Source organism: Chamaea fasciata, unplaced genomic scaffold, assembly GCF_029207755.1.
Source record: "Chamaea fasciata isolate MVZ Bird 193981 ecotype frontalis unplaced genomic scaffold, bChaFas1.0.hap1 SCAF_9, whole genome shotgun sequence".
Lineage (NCBI taxonomy): Eukaryota > Metazoa > Chordata > Aves > Passeriformes > Sylviidae > Chamaea > Chamaea fasciata.
Genome location: NW_027094094.1, coordinates 12,410,790 through 12,434,178, shown reverse-complemented (window position 1 = coordinate 12,434,178; position 23,389 = coordinate 12,410,790). Strand labels below are relative to the sequence as shown.

Sequence of the window (23,389 nt, the reverse complement as noted above, 5' to 3'; positions counted from 1 at the left end):
AACATTTAGCAAACTGTCAGCATTTAACCATAACAAATGTCAAGAAAATACTTTGAAAAAAAAATATAGGCATTACTCTGATTTGATTTCCATCAATCTGAATCAGGAGTAACACAGCTAAAGTTTTAAATAAATTTACAACACAAAGGTAAAACTGTCAACGACTGCAACAAGGTGAAGATTTTTTGACAGGGAATGGTATAAAATCCCTCTCATCTTGCATGCTATATATAGTTACATTCATTAGATGCTTCCATACCTGACAAACCAGCTGACAGAGAGATTCAAATAATGCCACCACTTAGGACATGCTGCTCAAACACATTCATTGGAAATTGGAAAGCTTCAGAAATGCATCACAGGATCCATTTCTTAGCCCTGGACACTGCAAATTGCACAACATGGCCAATCATATGATGCACTAAGGCATTTTTCTCAAATTAGATTCCATTTGGAGAATCAAAAGATATCTAACACTTCGAAAACACTTCCCCAGAAATATCACCAATGTGAATCACAAATACAACGTGGCATTTAAGCATGAGGTTGAGAAACTTGACTTCTTTTTCTGTTTCTACATTAGACATACATTTCCCCTTCTGCTGAATATCCTCTGATCATCACACTGTATGACTTCTCAAAATAACCAAGCTAAACTTTGAAGATACACCTCCCACAAACAGAATACCGACAATTACTAGATGCTGTTGTTTTTAACTCTGTATCAGTCCAGACATCTCATAAGGATACAGACTTCATCCATCCTTTATGCTCTATGCTTGGAACCTTGAGAACTGTCGACTAAATTCTTGGCTCAACCAAATGTCCAATGTGATCTTGTAAAGATCTAGTGCCTGCACTTTGATTCCCAAACTATAAACTAAGAGTGATAACATTCCTTTTATTTTGAACTCTATCTAGTTTACTTACTGCAATTGTTTTTCAGCAAAGATGGTTTTATATACACCTGAGAGTGGAAAGACTGGGCCCTTGCCTAGTGCTCCTGCATGCTCCTGTGGTCACACAGTTAATCATACTAGGTGTAATTCTCAAACAATTTCTGATCCCATTTGATTTCCTCCTTATTCATGCTTACGCATTCCAGTGTCCAAGGCTCTGCTCTCCCAGTGTCAACTGCAATAATAATTATAAAACCTCTGCCACTGAATATTTATTGACTTGAAAGCTTCTACCCAAAATCTGACTTTGATTAATCTTTTGACTGCAGTAAGAAGCATATCCTCTCTCTCTTGCTCTAGTACAGGTATCTCAACCCAGCTGTTTGCAAATCCCTCCAGGCCAGTACTGTGGATTATCTTCTTCTAAGCTCTCTTCTACCAAAACTTCTATGAGGAAGATAAGAACAACCTTCCTGTTTTACAAACATGCAAAAAACCCCCAAAAAATCCAAAAAACAAGAAATGTGGTATTTATGTTTAGTTCTGGAGCTTCATGGATGACCTACCGGTGATAGGCTTCCCGGCGGTACTTTTTCAGAGCATGTCCATCCATGTTTGCAGGGAGATCTGCTGCATTCTGGAGTCGGTCGCTCCATGAGGTCGTCATCTTCAAATGCTTACTTATTTCTGAAAGATACAGAAAAGAAAAGCTTGCTTAAGTTCAAGGTTTGTTTTGCCAGAAAGTTGTCTGTTTCCTGGCATGAATGAACTCCTGTGCCACTCAGGAAGTCTTGCAAAGTACCCAGTGGAATGACCTGAGTATGCAGGTCAAGTAAGATGCTGCACTTTGAGATGCTAAAACAGAGAGCTGGGAAGGCAGTTTTACAAGGTTGCAAAGATATTCCTATCCATTGTGATGAGAATGCATTTACAAACAGACACCTTGTGTTCATTGCTGAAAAGGGATATTTTTTGATGCTAGAGTTACCAATATGCATTAGCTGTAGGTGATAGAAAACCCTTAATACATGAGACAAATTCAGCAGTGTAAACCGTACAAGCCCCACTGGGACTGACCTTGCCACTTTTACCACAGAGTGAAAACAAAGATCCTTGTCCCTGGCCATTTGATCTCTAAGCAAAGACAAAGCTTCAAACTGATGCTAAATTAGCAGAAACAATTGGAAGGAGAGTAGAAAGATGATCCTTTGTCCTCTGCAGGTCAGACACATTCAGGCAGAGCAAGAACACACTGCAAACCTGTAACATGAGCGATGCAAATATTCACCAGCAGACCCTCACAAACATGAGCACCCCTTCTCAAGTGTTGGCTGTCACAACCAAACCACAGACAGTCTCTCTCATCAGGAGGGCCTGCTGTGAGGAAAGAGGGGCACCTTTCCCAATTTTTTATTGGGACACTGGGACAATCCTGCTTGCCTGCTCCTTGAGCCAGAAACCTGCTGCTGCATTCCCTGGCACCAGGTGGGGTTATGAAGCAGCCCCATGGTGGGTCAGTTCAGCTCACCAGTCCAAGTCCTCACCTGTCAAAATCAACTGACCAAAGGTGAGGAAAGGCTGAGTCAACTGAACCCAGCTCTACCTGTCACAATGTTGTCATGAGAGCTGGCGTGGAGAACAGGGTGGGAGACACGACCCACAGTGATGCCAAATTAGGTATTACATGAAACCACATTCTTGTGTAACCCACACAAACTGCAGGACTGCAGGCCTTGGCTTGTTTGCTCTTCTTGAAAGAAACAAAACCATCCACAAACTACATGGGTAATGATATAGCAACTACATGTGGACGCCTCTAAAATATGACTGCATTCATTTTACAGAAGGGAATTTAATGATTCCAGCAAAGTAGAGGGCAGAGCAAGTGTTCAAAGCAGCGCTGGAAGTCACAGCCCTCTCAAGTGTCACACGCATGCTCCTCATGGAAATCTGTGTAATTTTTTCATTTTAAATTCTGTTAAAGAGCAACAGTTCCAATTGTGATAGCACTTCTTAGTATATTTACCTACTAGCTGCTGGTCATAAACATCAAACAGAGAGCAAACAGCTTGTCTGCACAAAAATACTTTCCTCCTCCTCCTCCAGCATTCTCTGCTTGTCTCCCAGTTACTATAACCAAGGTTTACAAATGCATCTTCTGCCACATCCTAAAGGTCACCAAATTCAGGCCCTGGCAGGCAGCCCAAGAGACCGCATGCCATTGCTGAGAGCTCTCCCCCTGAATTCCCTGCAACACACCCAGGAGAGGAGGTCACCACAGCAGGAGGGTGACAGGCCATTCCAGCCAGCCACAACTTCCACAACAGGGCATGCAGGGAGAATCAGCTTCCAAAATAGCCCCAGCCACAGCCACCAAGGGCTTTACAAGTAATTACCAGCTATCTATTTAAGCCGTGCCCAAAGGCAGACAGAAGGCAGCACAGGACACAGCACTCAACGCCCCTCAAGCACCGACCTGCTCCCATTTCACTCGGAAGGCAGGGCACTGCCTGCAGCAAGGCTCCTCAGGGACAGCAAGGGCTGCTCAGGAGAGGAGCAGTGTCCCTGCAAGGGTCACAGACTCAGCCAAGACCTGCAGCAGAGGGAGTGATCTGGTAACACCCCAAGACTGCAAACTACAGAATGGGCTTGTGCTTTCTGAGGGTGGAAAAGCATCTCCCCCATGGACATTTCAAGATGGTCCAGATCATGACCACCTTCATCTATTTTAAAGCTACTAGCCTAGAGCTCCAGATTCGGATCCGACAGACATGCTCATTGAAAGCCACTGAAAGGCACACTAAACAGCTCTGAAAAAAATTGTTGCATGACCGGCCTTAGGACTGTTAGAGAGCTCTGGGTCTAGGGCTTCCAAACAAGTCCACATCCAAGCTTCCTGCTCTATAGCAGGGGTACACCACTCTGCTTACCCAGCCAGACACACAGCAAGATTCAAAGATTTACACCCACAGACCACACCAGAGACATCATGTTCTGCCAGCCTCTTTCCATTTCTTCTGCTTCCTATCACCACAACACCACATCACATGCTGACACAGGTACTAAGCTAGGACTGCTTCTAGAGGCCATCCATGCCAGACAGCTGACAGTATACACCAACAGTATCCTACAAAATACCCTAAAATCCGGATGAAGGAAGAATTTTAGCAGGCTACCTTTATAATATCCATTCTAAAATAAGGAATCAGTGAAGCAGTTTGAACTCCAATGCGATGAAACCCTCCTCTACAGTATGAGAAACCAGAGAGCATTATTTTGTGTGTGCTGGGATTCAAAAAGCTGAGACTTGAGGAAACCACAAAAAATCTGAGTTTCCATAATTGAGCAAAGAAGGCCTGAATTATTTTAATAATCCAGCAGTATTTTGCTGTAGATGCAATCAACAGAGTTTGCTGGCAGGACAAGGTTTGTAGACAGAGGTAGTATCCTTCATTAGACCAACTGGTATGGCTGGAAAAAATAGACAGGCTCTTGGGTACACAAGCTTGCATGAGTTTTCAAATACTAAAGGTTCCTCTAACGAAAAATATTACCTCTACCTTCAGGCTTTGCCCTGATTTATTAAAATATTTCTTCTAATGTTAACACAGCATTAAGTAGCAAAAAATTATGATAAAGGTTTCTATTACACATACTCAAAGGCAGGCTTACAGCTTAGCAGACTCCACTGACCCTGTGACAACAGCTTGCTGCCCTGAAACAAAACAGTGACAACTGACAAAATACATTGCGAGGGATCTTCGCCATCCGAAAGTCTTACTCATGCCTCACGGACTTCACTAAAATTATTCTGTGCTTCAAAGGCATAAAAATCAGCCTGCTTGGGTGGTAGCAAACCTGGAACCTGGTCCCCGGATACAAATTCCCTCTTCCAAACAGAGGGAGAAAAATAAGAAGGACAGAATCACTCCATACACTTGTAAGCTACTAGAAAAAACATCTAAGAGAGCAGGCAGACAGCCGGGCAGGATTCTCAACTCCAAGCAACTGAAATACGATGCATCTTTCTTTAGTTACAAATCTATTTTTGAAATCAATAATCTGTAAATAGCTTCACATAAAAATAGAAATATTTACATAGATAAAGCATGTCAGAACACATCCCCATAATTTATTGCAAACATGCTCCTTGCTTGTGTTGTCTTAATTAAGCATCTGATAGCATTTATGGTATAGGATTCCTTTTGAAAAGGTATTTAAATCTCAGCTGCAAAGCTTTGATACAGAGTTGTTGCCCAGCACATATGATTTGAAAAGAATGTGAGATTTTTAGCATATATTTTGCATTAAGTCCATTAGTCAGATTTTAGATGATTTAAAGTATTATCCACACTGTATTTTTTTAAAATACTCATATAAATTAAATATGCATTTTCCTTCAAATTATACCATGACTTTTTAAATCTTTTTCGGGCAGCAAATAGTTAGAAATTTCTGCACCTGATATTATCTGACATGTTCATGCTAAATGCACTGACAGCGTCTCTGTTTATTCCTGAGTTCATCTTGGCACTTTGATGATGCAACGCCAAACCAGAGGCATACACACTAAAACGCAGAGATGAACAAAACTCCAGTGACAATCCCACTATTTCCAGGATATTCTCCTGGAAGAGAGCTTATAGAGCAGAAAACAAAAGCCTCCCTAACTAAAGCCAAGGTTGTAGCGTACGCACACTGACTCACCGTGCACTACATCTGCCTCTTCTCACATGTTCTGCTTCAAGAATCATTAATACCTTGGCAGCACAGCCCACACACGTACGTGCACAGTGGAAAGGGAATAGAGAGAAAAGCATCACACCCAACGTTCTCTTAGGAGCTTTGTGTCTAGTCGGAGCCTGTGGGAGAACAGACGAGCCTTGTGACGCCCTTGCCAAGCCTGGAGCAGCTCCTGGATCCCTGCTGCAGCACTGCTCCATCTCCAAGTGCTTTGTGGGGTCTCAGCAAGGGAGGGGAGAGCCATCCTAAAATCCTGAGGACTGGAAAAAGTAAAGGGAGCACGAACAGGGTTGGCTTGTTCATGACTCACGTCAGATTCCTGGTCTGGGTCATGACACAGCCTCACGAATAGGGCAGGGGAGGGGAAAAGCGATCTTTTCTGCAGCTTAGAGGACTGTCCATGTAAGGGTGGTTAGGAAAAGCGAGTGACTCACTTTCTAGTAGCATTCCACTCCCTCCACGGAGGGCAGAAGTAGCTTGCACCTTGTTCAGGCTAGACACTTGGGACAGCGAGCACTGGAGGAGGTGAAATCCACTCAGGTTAGCATCATACCTCCTGATCCTCTGGGATGGACAGCAAAAAGTGGCCAGGACCGTGTCATCCCCCTCAATGGCACCTCCCAGTGCCACTTGTGAGCAGGGGCTGGGCAGGCTCCTGGCCCCACCAGGAGTGCCATTCTCACACCTGCAATCCCAAAGCACTTCACCAGCTCCTGTTCACATAACACACTTACGAGCAGCAAAAGTGCTGTCCCCATTTTGTCAGCTAAGGACAGCAAGGCACAGAGAAGATAATAACACAGAGCAAGTGGGAATCAAATGCAGAAGCACTAATTCCTCAGTCCCTGTGCTAAAAGTCAGAGTTCCTAATGCTGTCAGGATGAATCACAGATACGCTGCATGCTTTTACACAAATTCAAATTTCAGTACTTAGCATCAGCTGGCAGACATGACAGAAGCCACAGAGCAGGAGGCTTCTGATGGGCTCCAGGACACAGGGATTGCATGGATGCCAAATGACGCTCTATTTTACTCTGAATTGCAGCCCTACACACTAGCTCTGTTAGTTCACACAGCTCCTTCCCTCTCCCCCACAGCCCTGAGATGACAATTCAAACCACTCTTGTCTTTTACTGCCAACACTTCTGCTTGATGGCTAAAGGCAAACTGTTTCCAAAAGGTGTTTTCAATTAGCGATGCTTTTGGAAAATTACTATGTCCATCACTTGAGAGATAAGCAGTGATGCTTATAAATGATCTAAACCAGAAAACTGACTTTTTTTTTCTCCTCCTTGTGCCTAAAGTTAAAATCTCCACCTGAAGATCTTCCACTTCTGTGCAGTTGCCTATCTGACAGCAAGGCTTCACATTCATTATGGCAGGATGGGCAAAACACATCTTTCATATTAGAATATTAAATTACTTGCAAAAGACAGTTCAAAGCATACTCTCACCTCATGGTAATTGAGGTTGGCTTTAAGCAGGATAATTCTGTATATTGATTACAGGGTATTAAAGAGGTAGAGAGCCACTGTTAAGAACCTGTTAAAGTTAACCACAGACGTGCAGTGAGCTTACAGGTGCCATTTGTGGTATGCAAAGGTCCACTGGACTACATTAGATTGAAAACACCCTCCTTGCTCCATGGATCATACTAAACCTCCTAGCTCCAAGCCTGCAATCTGTGACACTGGCTCTGACTCTTCCTACAGGAAGGGGGTGGCAGTTACTCTTGGACACCACCACAGTGTTTACATCATGAAGCTGCTTTTTCAAGAGCATGCTTTTAGTGAAACTGGTAATCTATTCCCAGTCATATGTTCATCTGACTGTGGTCTCACTCATAGACAATGGTAACTCATGGACTATTTCTGAATGGGTAAGATATAAAAGAAAGGAGAATTCTACTCATCCCATTTATTATGGGATTTGATCTAATTTCAGGCTGAATTTTATCTCTTTTTTAAAGCCAGATACTAAAGTAATGTCTGTGTATCAAACATGTTGTGAAATATATTTAGTAAGCCCCTGTTTATTTTACATGGACTTTTTAAATCAGAATATTTCTACTGACAACCACACCCACAGAGTGGCTGTGCAGTTTCTAGAGCTCCAGCAATACTCCAGGACCCAAATGTACCAGATACACTAAAATCCAGAAATATATTAATTTGAAGTTTCTTCTCATGTCCCTCCATTTCTATCCAAGGAGTTCTATTCTTTCAGGAATTCCAAACAGTACTAGTCCATTAAAATATTTCATGTATTATTTAATTATCATCAATGATATGGATGGTTAGAATAGAATTTGGAAAACGATGAAATCTGCAGTGCAACTCTGAGGAGCAAACCTCAAATCTGACCCTTTCTGAGTACCATGAGACCATCCATTCTCCTCATCTATCTGCAAATGAGTCTAATGCCTTGAAACAGGAACTCCATCCTCCAGTGAGCTAATAAGTGTATTTCCTACATTCCATATAGCTCATACTTCTCACTTTTGTCATATAGTAAAATAACTACCATTTTAGTTACTTCAAATTTACCGCTCCTTACACAAAGAGTTTGTTAGGGGTAATGCTATTTCTCCACTTCTACAACTCTAGTGCACCCCGTTCTCCCAGCAGTAAAAAAAAAAGGAGAAGGACCATACTTAAGGAATGTGAGACTTGAACCAGAAGCACAAGAGCAGAACTAGCAAATATGAGCTCTCAAAGAAATGCTGCAGCTGCAGGTCAAATATGATCCTTGGATGTACAAGACTACCAAGCAGGACTCCATGTCTCTCTCTGTCACTGACACAAACTCTGCTGGAAAACTGTCTTCAACTGGCTGTCCCCATTCAAATTATACTGAGAAAGGAATAAAGCTGTGTGAGAGAGTAAGGCTGCAGTGGAAGGCTGCCAGTGTACAGAGAGTAGCTCTGCAGGTGATTTGAAAACAGCCTAGAAGCATTTGCACACAGGCAAGCAGCCTGACTGTGGAGGGCTCTCAGTCTACCAATGACAGAACAAGACCCTGTAACTGCAAGTTAAATAAATCAACCAGCACAAAAATATTAACAGAGAGGAGAGTTAGCTATGAAACAACAAATTTCTGAAATACTTTTTCCATCATCAGTGGGTTCTAAATGAAGCATGTGAGTGTTTCAATCAGCCTTTTTTCTCCACAGTCATGAATTAATGCAGAAAGGTCAAACGATCTGAACTATACAGCAGGTCGGTCAAACTGAGCATCAAGCCTCAGGAGACTCTTCCTCACCTTATACTCCAATGCCTTATACTCCAATGCCTCAGTGGACACGAGGCTGAGGCACAACCAGTGCTCAAAAGAAACCTCCAGAGAGTGGTTTCACATGGACAGAAGGTGAATGGATAAACAAAGGCTCTTCTGAGCCAACACCAACATAAACCGTGCACCCTGATGGCCCTGGGAAACTCTTTTCCTTGGGAAAAGGCCTTCAGTAGCCTCTGCCACGGAGGTTCCCAAACTGCTGTCCAACTGGGCACCTGCCAAAGGCAAGCATGGACCTGCCTACCAAGATGTTCTCACTGCCTTTTGTTTCCAGCTGTTAAATTCCAGCAAGAAACACTTAACATAGTTCAAATACTATACTCACATTGTTTTTCCCATAAGCAATTGTTCCAGTTGCACAGGGTCTTGGAAGACTAAAAACCAGAGATTAATTTGATCCCTTTACAGCAATACGGCTCACCCAACAGAAATTATTTATAGTATATTTATTTTAAAATATTTATCAGAGTTTGCATATATTTGCTTTAGCTGAAAAATTGGGCAGTAAACTTAGATGCCAATGCCCACTACAACAGGAATTCAGTGTTTGAATGATAGTTGCAAATACTATCTTTGCTACACAGATGAAGCCTGACAGTGTGCCAGCCAAGCTGTAGGCTAACATGAAGATCAAAAAGGCAGAAATGTCAGCATGGAAGTATACCCACTGAGTTCTGCAAATCAGAAAGGAAAGTCAAGATAATTTTTTTTATTCAATTTTTTTTTTTTTTTTTTAACATCAGAACAATGTGCTGGCAAGAACAGACAAATGTAACCCCTGGTACTCAGCAGACAGAATCTTTGCTCCCCATTCTCAAAGGAAACTGCCAGTTTCTCTTCCCTTTCCTTGTCACCCCTACGTAGCACCATTGATGTTCAGCCTGTTCAAGGGTCTATTCCCAACTGAGGACAGCCAAACACCGTGTGAGTCACAGTTCCCAAAGGGAAGAACAAGATGAGACGTGCCACCCCCAGAGAGAGAACTGGGAAGCCATCCTGCCACATACCAATTTCAAATCAAGGAGCAACAGCCACTCTAACCTGCTATTAAGGATTATACAACAGTAGCTCTTTTGGCAGCAGGTCAGAGTGTTTCAAAACAATGATGCTTTTCATTAGATTCCACTGTGTTTCGGGAAGCAAACACAGACTACCAGGACTTTCCAGAAGCACGGAGCAAGTGACAAAGTATTTGAGATGCACAGCCGGGCTCAGTGGCACAGTCATTCTGAGAGCATGCAACCAGCTTGGATAATGAATAGCCAAAAGTCCACTTCACCTTCTGAACATGAAAGCTGAGGGAGGACATTTTTATTGTCTTTCCTTACTGACTGAGCTTAGTGGTAAAAAAACCCTCGTCTCTGAAGATCACATCCCTGCTTCATTAATATTTTATGGGAAAAGCAAAGGTACTGAAACTTCATTCTAGCTTTTTCTAGTCTCTAAAAAGAAGGATGATTTTTTTGGAGACACTTGAAGCCTCTTCCATGCAGGATGGGCCCTCTCAACACATTTATGGGGTACACAAACAGATATGACAGCAGAATCAGCATCTGAACCATCTCTGCAGGCTGGAAATATGAACTCGCATCTCCCTCCAGCCTCGGCAGAAAGCATTCCCTGCTCAGCCCCCGTGAGGAGAGCCAAGTGGCTGGTCAGCCTGAATCCCAGGGCTCCAGACACAACACTCGCCAAGAGACACGCTGCTGAGTAAAGAACCGGGGAACACTGGCTCCTCCTTCATTAAAAAAGGGATTGAAAATAAACACTGAGATCAACAGCTGAAAACAATCCAATATTTCTGAGAACTGCTCTGTCAAAAGTGAGAACTTTCCTTCCCTGCTAAGAGATTTCTTTTCCAGCACCGTTCCCTTCTCTTCCCAGCTTCGTTAAGGAAAAAGCCGACCAAATGCTCATATACTAACCTGGTCTCTCTTCTTTTTGAGAACTTACCCAACAACAAGAAACAGATCTTTGATAAATAAATCCATCTTTCAAAAAACCAGATGACTATGGAACTATGCCAGACATAGAATAATACCCAGCAAAGCCAGGGACATCATACACAAAACTCAGCCAATTTTCAAGTTCCTATTTGTTCACAAAACCCAAACCAAAATAATGAAACTCCTCAGCTGTAAAGGGCACTGTGAAAATAAATAGAGAGATAATTTAGTAAGGAGGATCATGATTCCCTGCTATCCTAACACAGAGGGCTCCAGACACATACCAGCCTAATACAGACTTCATGGGCTTCCTGCTTTCATCCATAATAATGGTTACCCAGCTCCCTCCCAAGGAGCCTTCCCTGAGGCTGATCCAGCCTTTCAGGTGAGAGCAGCCTGTGTGCAGGCTCAGCTCATGGAAATCGACCCTGGGCTGGCTCTCGTACTCTCCTGGAGTGCTCACAAATGCCAGAAGTACAACTTCCTCCTGCTCTGTTCTTTCTAGTTCAGTACCTACAGGTTCTCCTGCCCTGCAACGTGCAACACACAGAAGTCCTCTTTCTTCCCAAATCAGAGGCTGCCCAGTACTTAGCACTCACCACAGAGATCACAAAGGCACTTACCCAAACCCTCCTCTGCACTCTGCTCCCAGCAGGCAGCAGCTCCCTGCCGACGTGAAACAAGCCACACAGACCTACCAACCGAGCAAGCAAAAAGATGGAAAATTGGGGAACATGCCCACTGTACATGTTTTGAAGTGCTCTTACTGTGTGAAGTTCCCCCCCCCCCCCCCGCCCCAAAAGGAGAACAATTCATTACTCTTCTGACCTGTTTTTTTAATCAGAGGCAAATATAGTAATTATAGTCCGCCTGATTACAAATGAAATTACAAATCTGTCCTAAGGGCACAATACTGTCCCTATTATCAGCCCCCAAATCTCATTTAATCTCGACAGATGTGTAGCACCGAGGCACCACTACAGGAAACTCTACAAGTAAATTAATTTTACGAATACTTTCTTGGCGGTATACGCAAGCTCTTCCAAAAGACTGCTAATTTGCACAGCTTTTCTTAGTCATCCTATGTGACCAAACTCATCGGTAAAATAACTGAACTTCTATGAAGACTTTGAATTCTTGCTAGGTTTCTGGCTTCTCTTTGATAACCTAACTGACTCAGCTTTATCAAGTGATTCCAAAAACCTACATTAAACCGTTTTCCAACTGAATCAACCTCTTTTCTTTGGAAACTTCTTACTATCTGTCCTAGCAAAACACAAACCACTAAGTTAATTTGGGGAAACAGTCACCTTTCCATGGGCCGTTCAGTTCCCTAGGTTTTAACATTAAGTCAATCCTGCTGACACAGGAGACTGTTCTCTGGCAGGAGCAGAGGAGGACACAGAGTGTTGTCTCTGCATTTGTCTCAGTATAAGCAGTTTTCAGAAGGAACACGGTGACAGTGACAAGTGACAGATCTACTTCATCAGCTGCAAACTGGAAGAAACCTGCCAGCCTGAAGGGTGAGAGAACATTAACAAACAACTAAGAAGGCATCATCAGCACATCACTGTTATACCAAAACCTGAGCTGAGAGTTCCCAACACTGAAGCTTCCCTCTGGCCAGGAACTTCTCTCTTCAGGGAACCTCAAGTGTCTTGTCGATGTAGACTTGCAGAAGCATTCAACAGCACAGTCTTGTCCTGCTGCAGATGACCAAACAGCTTGGATCCCCTGGGTTCGGAGACACCTCTAAAAACCTCTGTCCCTGGCAGAGCAATATGAAAGCTCTGATTCACCCAGGACTTCTTTTACAGCGTGTTACCTGACCTACTGTAGCCACTAAAAAAAAGAGCTGACCACATGCCCAGCCAGCACAAAGCTTTCTGGGCAGCCACAGAAATGCCTCCTCCTAATTGCTTTCAAATCAGCAAATTAAAAACTCCCAGCCTTGCTTTGAGCGTCACAACACAGGAACATAGTCCTCTACATGTTCTAACCTTTCCAATATTTGTTCCTGACCCCACCGGCACACATTGATTTATGAGGCCTCACAGTGTGTTTTATTACTGTCTTTGTTAATATCTACTCTCTACAAGTCTGTGAAGAAAAATGAGTGGTAGATGAGTAAAACACTGTTAGTTTTTCATCATCTGTTCCCTCCTGATTGCTCAAGTTTAGCAAGCAGAGAGAGCATTTTGGCCTTGGCTCATAAAACTGCCAGTGCAATATTGAAAGAGAAGTTAAAACACATGTAAAACAAGAGGTTAAGAACCTACCTGATCACTTATCACATAAAAAAAAGAAAAGGTTAGATTGCAAATGTGTTTTCAACCAGCTCTTTGAAAGGCTACAGCATTACTTTGATCAGATGTGAAAAAGCCCCCAAATTATTGAAGGCTATAGATGGACACTCCATCTCAGATCACAGCAAGTAAAATTCTTTCCAATTTGTATAAATTTGCTCATATAATATCACACGTCTGCTGATGATTCCAGGAATGACATTTTTAACATACTTACTCTCTATAAAATCATTCTATTTCAACACCACTATTAAGATGATTTTAACAAACAACAGAACATGCAAGACACATTCTGCTCAGGATGTCTGCAGTCACCAACTGGTTAAGGGTACGTGGAAGCTAATGCCTTCTAGAGGCTAAATTCATATAATTAACTTCAAAGGACTTAGCAGATCATCTGGTATACCAGACACTGCTTAGGAGAGACACTTCTGGGAAGAGCAAGCATTTTCAGGTAGAGGAGATGGGGTTTGTCTCTACTTACCTGAACCACTTACAGCTCTAGGCAAAACCACCGATTTTTATCCTTTTTCCCTAGCAGAGCTCTACTCAGCCTTGTCTGCTGAAGTCCTGCTTTTAATTACAGGTGGAATACAGTGGTCTGCTGAGCACTTCTTCCTTCAGAGAGACCTGGTTCACATGTTTGTATTTCCCTTTAGGCTATGCTTTATATTCCGTTTTGGTTTTTTGTTGAACAAAGGTAAGCAATGGGGAAATGCAGCATCCCCAAACACTGAAAGACTCAAGATAGGCTGTCTTGCTGACCTGTCCTTAAACATCACTGATGCACTGACTGATCCTTGCAGCATAAAGCAGAAAATGATATTTGACTCCTGCCTCAGTTTCCAAACAGCAGAACGAACAGATGATTTACCAGTCTGGCTGGATTGCTTCTATGCTAAATTCCTCTTTCCAGCTTCACTCAGCCACTGGTATTCAATGATGAGAAAGCTACAGGAACTGAACTGGAAGAACAGTGTCCAGGGTCAGGGTTAACTGATGCTCAGAACCTGCAATTTATGGTCAGCTGATCAGTTTTTTTCTTTAGGAAATTAACTCATCCCGACCTAAAAGAACACACTGGGAGTAACACTATAAAAGTGGAACTGAACAAGCAATGAAAAAGAAACAATTATGCAGCTATTATGGGCATCTGCTCTTAAAAGCCCTCAGGGAATACTGCATAGGGTGTCAGGAAGGACATGATTTAAGCAGGACACTTGGGACCAAATTTTACAGCCCTTTCTTGTGACTTCAAAGGCCACATACATCTTTGCATAGTCTTGAAATGGAATTGCTTTGCAACATCCAAAAATATCAGAGAGAAACATTTGAAATACCTTTGCCAACATGCTTAGCTATTCCTTCAGGGGAAAAAAAAGGTATCTTGGAGACAGAGAAAGCAAACGAAATCAACATTAGAAGATTAATTATTTTTGATTGCAACTGTTCTATTTACTGACTTCCAAAACTACCTATGCTGCCTGCCCTTTGCTAGCACTTATTCTTAGATGTTGTTATTGGTACTTGCCATGTTATGATTACAAAGCTCTGGCATAAACCTCAGGACCTCTTTTGGGTTTCTGAGAGCAGAATATTCACATGCTCTTCTCTGACCTCATGTTCCTAATTATTCACTGTGCATGCCTATATGTTACTCACCACCAACTGAATCAACCCAAACATCAGCAGCAAACACTTCCAGCTAGTCTAGAGAACTCTGGGTGCTTTATGTTAATCCATCTTCAGTCTTTTGAACTTACCTTCCTTTCCAGGTTACTTTACAAACTGACCACAAAGCTTCTCTTGTTATACACCATGGCCAGACACACTGCATTTGATGCAAATGCCAAGAGGAGCATGGTCCAAGCAGTAAAAAATGTGCAGATTCCCATCCACAGCTAACATTCTCCAAAGGAGATTTCAGCAGCACACACTGCCTGAACAGCTAAATGCCTCCTCCTGAACCCAATGGACACAGCTGGGATGCAGCTGTTCCTACCACAGCAGAGCAGGCAGCAGCTGCTGCCAGGGAAAAGGCAGCAGCTTGCACAACAGAGGGACAACCCACCCGGAGGGTCGCACAACCCAAACGTGGCCTCCACAACTGCCAAAACTGGATCACCCCAGTTGGAAAATAAAGTGTACCTTCCTGGAAGGTTCAGTGAGAAGTTGTTTACTGAAAACCTAGCAAGAATGTATCTTAAGAGTTTTATCTATTATACCATTGTTAACAGGGAGAACAACAAGGCCTGGGTCAAAGCCAGCTAATCCAAAGGTCCGCTCTTAAACACACAGTGGAAAACCACTCTACTTCAGAGCCTCCTGCAGAAATATGTACCGGAAATCTCTGTTTTACCCCTTCCTCTGAACCAACTGTGCCAAGCAAGGTTTAATGGTAATCCTGCAGTAAGCACAGAAGCAAAATAGCAAGTCTTTGAAAGTACCTGAAACACAGCTAGGAGCTGTGAATGCTTTATAACTAAATTAAGCTAAGTTTGGACCACATAATGACTTCAAGGAGCTGTTGTTTTTAAACAAATCACTTGTGGCGAAGAGAGCCGGAACGGCAGTTACAGCGACCACAACCGCCTTCTTATTTACAGGCTGGGTGCAACACGAGCTGCACTAGAGTACACTGTTCCTGCACATCTGTTTCTACTAACTTCACTTTGGAGCCATCTTCCAATCTCACAAGAATCACACCTTGGACCTCCCTTTCTTCTTCCACCCATCTACAGAAGCTCTGCCCACACATTTTTCAGTTTCAAAACAGAAATGAGCAGGTTTCAGTCCCAGCATAATTTCTATAGGTGTCTCATTACTGTGGCTCCTGCTCTCCACAGCTGATGGGCTCACACCTTTGCAGAATTTAAGTCATTTTGAGCTGGTATGATGCACAGGGTAAGAACCCACTTGTTTTCTTCCTTGGTTGTTAAGAGAAGCATGCAGACGATCAGAGTGGGGTCTCTACCCTCTCCAGTTTAGTCAAAATGGTGTCTCTAGTGAAACCACCAAAAAAGGGCTGACTGTGCTGGTAAATCCCACAGCAGGTATTCATGCCCAGAGGATGATAACGTCACCATCAAACCATAAGTTTAACCTCTACCATGCTGTACCAGACTTGATAAAGTGACAGGACTAAGAGTTCTGGCACACAGCCACTCACTGCTTCTATGTCTGGGGACCAAATTGTCCAGGAAATAAATCTGCTTTTTGACTTTAAAGTATGGTGCACACACTGTTACACATTCAGGTAATATTAAAGATTCAACATAGACTGCCATGGGTTTTTTAGGCTGAATTACTCAGGCTCTCTCCTCGATCTCATATTGCCATATAAAAGATGTATTTCTCCTAATATGGCTTCATTCAGGCAAATCACCCCAGCATCTTTTTAGCCCTGCAAACACATGCATGAGACTTAGTAACTACATTTATGTAGGCAGGTTTAGATTAACAACTGCTTACAGTGGCTACCTTAAAGACCAATGCAATTTTTTCCAGATGTTGCTCAAGGTCTGTTTACCATACATAAAGTTCTATTTATTGTATATGCTGGCTTCTCTCTGCAGTTGTGTTAAAGAAGCAGATTCATGTTAAACATGTGATCTCTGTGTAGAGTGCACAGTTCCAGGTTTTAGGAACCATTCCAGTTAATAAGTCATAATGATTAAAAAACAAAATACAGCTCATTGCTACAAGCATCATAATCACGACACATAATAATTTCTTTAATAGCACAAAACAGACATTTTAAAATAAGAAATATTTGCATCAATGTGCTCTTCAAATATACTCATAAAGAATACGATTTAGCACAGAATAGCCACCTCTTGAGGATGCGGATTGTGGCCATTTCAAACAACAATTCAAATTTTATTTGTGCTGCTGACACTAAATAAATAAAATTTTAAAAGTAGATGCAGTACAGACAATAAGTGAGGAATCCCCATGCACTGACTTGGAAACATCTCTTCCCAAATACATCCCAAAGAGCCAGGCAAGGCTTCCCCTACCGGGCACATTCTGTTCAGTTTTCTCTCCTATTATTCTCACTCCTAAAGAAGCCACAGCTGTCTTACATCAGGACACCCAGTGCTCGTGGGCCACCCCCAGGCAGGGACCTGGTGCAGAGCAGGTGCTGTGAGCTCATCCCAAGGCACATCACTCAGGCTGTGCCCTGCTGGGTACAGCACTGTCCTCAGTTTCCCTTGAAAGAGCCAGAGCACCCCGCTCTCATCACTGCATGGCATGTGTGAGTATTCCTTATCCTGAGGTGATTAGTTACTGAGGTGTTCTTTCAAAGGAATGAAGGCACAGGCCTGCAGAACACTGAGCCAGTTCCTATGACAACTTTCCACTGCAGGCTGGCTGGAGACCACTAATCCACTTCCCCAGGCCAAGCAGCTTCTCCGTGGTAACGCTGCTTTGTGTAGGACTGTCACCAGTGCCCAAGCAATGGCAAACTCCATGGTACTGAACCACCCAGACTCCATCCACTGCACTCCCTAATTTAAAATTCCCGACAAACGATGGGTTCACAGAGTGCCACTGCGTGACCTCACTTGTGTCAATTGCTTAAGATTTTCAGGGAAGAGCTGTGGTCAGCCCTTCTTCCTGCACCTCCTCACTAGTCAGTATGTACAATTCCTGCAGGATTCAAAGGTTGCAGACTCTCTCAGCTTGACCTGGGGAGCCAGACCTGCTCTGCAGCCAGCCTGCACAATGCCCAGACAACAGCTCAGGCTGCAACAGCTCACCCACCCATCTATCACTTTTCAACAAGCATTATTTTATTAAGCTGCACTGCAAGTAAGTGTTATGATGTGATTAAATAAAGCTGTTTTTTTCAATAAGCATCATTTGAACACTGCATTCTAAGAGTTTGCTTCCCTGTTAACTCCAATGCAAAAATATTATATTTGTATATTTTTGAAGGAAATAAAACATCCCTTTCAGTGTTCCCCAAAAAGCACAGTACCACAATGTTTAGCAGTAAACACCACACTAAGCTTTCTGTTTTAAAAAAAGAAATTGCCCTGAAAGTTAAAAAAAGTCTAGGATAAATATTTCTAGAGATTTTAAGAAGGGTCTATTAGCTTTCTCTTCAAGTTATATTAGGAATCAAACATGACAAGGAGTGACAGTTCTAGGGGGATATTATTATCATCATCATTATGATGATTAAAAATTGCCTACAAACTGGAAATTTGCCTGGGAAAGTTTCATGCTGCGCTTGATTTTCATAGCGTATATCCCAGAATCATCATATAACACTACTGCTACTAATGCAAATATACTAACAGGCTGCTAATTTCAAACCTCAGCTGAAAACATCTCTCCCATTCTTACAGCTTTTCTCCCCATTTCTCTCTGCAATTGTACTTAATTCAATGGAGCATTCTAAATGCAGTTCGGTGGTGCATTTGCCATACAATTTGTTTGAATGACGCTGTACAGAGTAAAGGTTGTATTGTGCTATATAATGAAACCACATCTATGCTTGAACAAATCCCAACTGCAGTTAATCAAACCAGCAGGTTCCTGAACGATCCTTTGGACTCTGGACTAATGGCAATAGATTATTTTAAACAGCAGTTCCACTCTAAAATATGTTTAGGTTGACACGGGCTGACATGGACAGTGACAGACTTCCTGAGCTAAGCTGATTGATTTGCACGTAAAACACTGGGGGTTTTGCTCAGTGCTGGAACTACAAATTCAGCACTTGAACCGAAGATCAAAATGCAGATTTGCGTTTTGTTTCTGGTTTTCAGTGAAACCACACAGCACCTGAAAGGACCTAAAAATCTTCATATTTTCAGTTCAGTCACTAGTGACAAATGAGTATTTGGATCAATACATTTCAGTTGGTGACGATGTTACTCTAAACTGACAGAGAGACGTTTCTAAGTGACTACTTGGAGAGCATTTTGCAATCTTCAATGTTCAAACAATAAATCTTACAGAGCTAAAAAAAATATTTTAGAACATGAGTGATTATGGCTTGGGAGGAATGTTCTCAAGACCACGTCAAAGAGAAGCCTTAACATCCAGCTTGGCAGCCTTTAGAAACACTAGCAAGGGAATAAACTTGAGCGTTTCATAATCTCAGTGGTTCCAGGAATTTTCAAAACTGCCTGTGCTGCAAGAAGCAGTACTGTCGTATTAAGTCATCTGGTCTATCAGAGAACCAGTGTAGGTTTGTTTCCATCATACATTTTGCAACATTATTTTTGGCACGCAAAGAGGGATTAAGAAAAAAAAAAAAAAAAAAAAGAGTAAGCAAAATGCGAGGAAAGCAATCTTGCACTGGTTTCTTTTATTTATTTATTTATTCACTTGCTGCCTCGCTCCTGGCTTTGGGTTATCAGCTCCAGCCTGACAGAGCCGGGCTGCCAAGAGCAATTCAAACGGAACGGAGCGGGAGCGCTGACAGCGAACCCTCGCCCCGACCCAAGGCTGCCCGGGACCGCGCTGTTCCCTCCGCGCCCAGGGACGCGGCATCGCCGCTCGCCGCCTCTCCCGGCCGGGCGGCGGCCGCCCCGGGGGGACCTGCGGGCGGGAAGCCGCCGCCGGGACCCTCCGCTCCACGTGGAGCGGAAGGAAAGCGGAAACGGAGGCACCGGGTGCCGGCCCCGGCCCTGCTCACAGACACCGTGCCGGGGGCTCGGGCGGCGGAGCGGGCACAGGATCGCCGCCCCGTCCCGGGCGGGGGCAGCTCGGGGGGGGGGGGGGGGGGGGGGGCTGAGGCACGGCGGGGGGCTGCTCTGCCCGGGGCGGGACGGGGCAGCGGCGGCGGCCAGGGCAGGGCCGGGCGGGGCGGCGGCCGGCGCTGCCCCGGGGGTCTCCCCGCGCCGCCCCAGCCCCGGCCGCGGGCTCGGCACCCCCCCTCGCCGGGGCGCGCGCCCGAGGGAGGGGGCGCTGCCCACCCCGCCACCCGCCCCAGCGGTCCCCGGCGCGCACCCGCCCCGCGCGCGCTCCCGCCCCGCGCGCGCTCCCGGCACCCGCCGCGCGCGCCCGCGGCCGCTCTCACCTCCCGCCGCGCTCGGGTGGAACTGCCCCGCACCAACTGCCGCAGCGCCCGCGCCGCCCGCACTGCGCAGGCGCCGCCCGCGCCCCGCCCCGCCCCGCCCGCCGGCAGGGAGCGCGGGCAGTGTGCGAGCCCCGCGCCCGCCGCACGGCCCGCGGCCCAGGGACCGTCGGCAAAGTGCGAGGCCGCTGCGGGGGCCGGCGGCGGCCGCGGGGAGCAGGGGCACTCTGGAGCGTCCCCCGTGTGCGGACACGCTGCAGGAGCTCGGCCTCTTCGGTCTGGGGAAGAGGGACTGAGAGGGGATCTCATGAGTGCGCGTAAATGTCCCAAAGATGGGTGCCGAGCTCTTTTCAGTGGTGCCCAGTGACAGGATGGGGAGCGATGGCCATAAACTAAACCACAAGAAGTTCCACCTCAACATGAGTCATAGAATCACAGAATGATCTGGTTGGAAGGGACCACAGTGGATTGTCTGGTCCAACATCCCACTCAAGCAGGGTTATCTGAGAGGACGTGGCACAGGATTGCACCCAGATGGTTCTTGAACATCTCCGGTGAGGGAGACACCATGTCCCCTCTGGGCAACCTGTACCAGTGCGGGTTCACCCACACAGCACAGAAGTGCTTCCTCATGTTCAGGTGGAACTTCCTGGGCATCAACTTCTGCCCATTGCCTCTTGTCCTATTGCCCAACACCACAGAGCAGGGGCTGGATCCATCATCTCGACACCCTCCCTTCAGATATTTACACGCATTAATGAGGTCCTGTCTCAGTTGCCTCTTCTCGAGGCTGAACAGGCTTCAGGCTTTCCTCATAAGAGGTACTCCAGACCCATGACTTTCTCTGATGAGGAAAAACTTTATGCTGAAGGTGGCCAAGCACTGAACAGGCCATCCAGGGAGGTTATGGAGTCTCCCTCCCTGAAGACATTCAAAACCCACCCTGACACATCCCTGTGTCATATGGTCCGGGTGACCCTGCCTTGTCAGGGGAGTTGGACTGGAAGATCTCCAGAGTTCTGTTACAACCCTAACAATTCTGTGATTCAATGTGGCAACTCACAGAACAACCACACAGCCCCTCCTCAGCAGCTTCCTCCAGACAAAATCTCTGGGGCTGCACCTCCAGGCCTGTACCTCCCTGGCCTGCCTGAGCTCCCACAGTTCTGTCAGCCTCGGTATTGCTGTGTGCCACATAATGCTCATTTTCGAAGTCTGTTACAAGGCGGCTTTGTGTTAGTTTGCCGTTGAGTAACCATACCTTGGTCTAGGAGCTTAAGTCAGCATAGGTTTCAGTATCAAATAAAAACCTAGTCACTCTACTTTGATATCGTCTCCCCATGCTGCACAATGTTCATTTATTTTTAAGCTCCACAATGGCTGAGAGAGCCAGAGCTTTGGTTTAAATGATGTGATTAATCATTGATACTTTGGAGAGTGTGCCTGCAGCATGGGCTGGGACAAGGATGGGGTCAGTGTGTGCCCCATCTGCAGCCAGGAGGGTGGTGAGGAGGTCCCCAAGCAGCTGGGGTGGCAGGAGGTGATGGCTGTGGGCTTGGGAGACAGTGACCACAGCAATGGGCAGGTGTATCCCATCCCTGTCTACTGTGAGCACAGACTACATCCCTCATATCTCCAGCCATGCCATTAGGCTGGTCAGGCTGAGGGGATCATTGTGCAGAGCAGAAACTGCCTTGTGGTCCCTCCCCAGTTGTGCCACACGGGATCAGCACCACCACAAAAAATGCAGTGGAAAACAACCATCCCCAGGAAAAAAGCATCCTTTTTCCTGTCTGTTTTTCCTGATCCTGGAGGGCTTGAAAAGGCCCCACGTTGGGATTCTGCCCACCTCGGGTTGATCCCTGCTAGCGACAAGGGTGATGGCAGCCATCCATCTGCCCCACCTCATCCAGGCTGCTGCGCCAACCCACTGGAACACTCATTCAATTTCCTTTGCCATGCCTCAGTGGTAGCCAGAGACTGGGGATGTCTGTCTCACTCTCGCAGCAGCTCTTCTGTCCCCACTGCCATAATGCTCCCTTTGCCTCCCCAGGGACTCCCTCAGCTTTTCCTATTGCCCTTTACCCTGCTCCGAGTGATAAGGCTCTGCCATCACCCTTTGGCACGGGGACACACAGGTAGGCAGAGTTTTGCTGACTTGGATGCACTTGGCCCATTGTACCTATCCCAGCTCTGTCAGCCTTGCTCCATCCCCTTCCAAGGGGAAACACCCAATGGCACCAGAACTATTAGTTCTGGCTGGACCAAAGCCCATTTTTGGTACCAGGCCTCTGGTGGGGAGGCATTGCCTGCCAGGGAAGCTCAAACTGCACTTCCCAATCTCCTGGGACATCTTACAGCGCCTGCACCAGATCTCCAAGCAAGAGTTTTTGCTTGGAGATGCAGACACTTGTATTTGTCATTTCCACACATCCTCATGGCAGGGTCCCTCCTGAAATGTCTGTCTGTGTGTCTTTCAAACACATAACTCCAGAAGAGTCACTGAAGGGTGACTGAAACAAGGATGACTGAAAATGTGAAATGGCTTTTCTGTGAAGGAAAGTGAAATAGACAAAAACCTTTCAGCCTAGGAAAGAGGTGAAGTGGGGCAAGGCAGACGTCTGCAAAATTCTACACTGGGAGGTGCGTGGGGAGAAACGATATCCTGGCTTTTCCACTATGTCCCACAAGCCGGAGACATGGAATGAAATTAGCTGGCAGCCACTCTGAAACATGAAAAAAGATGTTTTTTCATAGAGTACATTATCAAACTGTGGATTATAGAGCACAGTGGCATGCAGGACATGAACTTGCACTGATTAGATAAGGGCCAGCAAACAGAGATGTGACTGCTGTCCAGAGAGCCCCAGAGCTGCAGACAGACAGAACCAGAGAAGTTACACCAAAGAAGCATGAAGCTTCCACTGTGAGAAACAAACTCCTGCATTAGTGCAATCCAGTAAAGCCATTTTCCTATTTTTATTAGTGTTTGTGTGTGTGCTGTTAATCAAATGCATCCATCCTCCTTACATGTGTATTTACCACTTACATGTTTTCTCCCTGACTTCGTTGCCTTGACCCAAAGAGCTCTCCCTCCTGCAGGGGGTCAGACACGCCTGTGCCACAGGAGATCTGGCAGCAGCCTCCTGGAAGACACTGCAATCT

At 45.1% G+C, this 23,389-nt stretch overlaps 1 protein-coding gene across 1 annotated transcript in view; it reads right to left on the bottom strand.

Annotated features, from left to right (window-relative positions):
• Window positions 1-20,300, bottom strand: part of NT5C2 (5'-nucleotidase, cytosolic II) — a 60,658-nt gene extending 40,358 nt beyond the window's left edge. Inside the window, exons 1-2 of the mRNA XM_066190994.1 lie at window positions 20,228-20,300; window positions 1,466-1,586 (exon numbers count right to left, since the gene is read on the bottom strand). Of these exons, the coding sequence (XP_066047091.1) occupies window positions 1,466-1,566 (101 nt within the window). The 5' untranslated portion in view covers window positions 1,567-1,586; window positions 20,228-20,300. The remainder of the gene's footprint in view (window positions 1-1,465; window positions 1,587-20,227) is intronic.
• Between the last annotated feature and the right edge of the window lie 3,089 nt (window positions 20,301-23,389).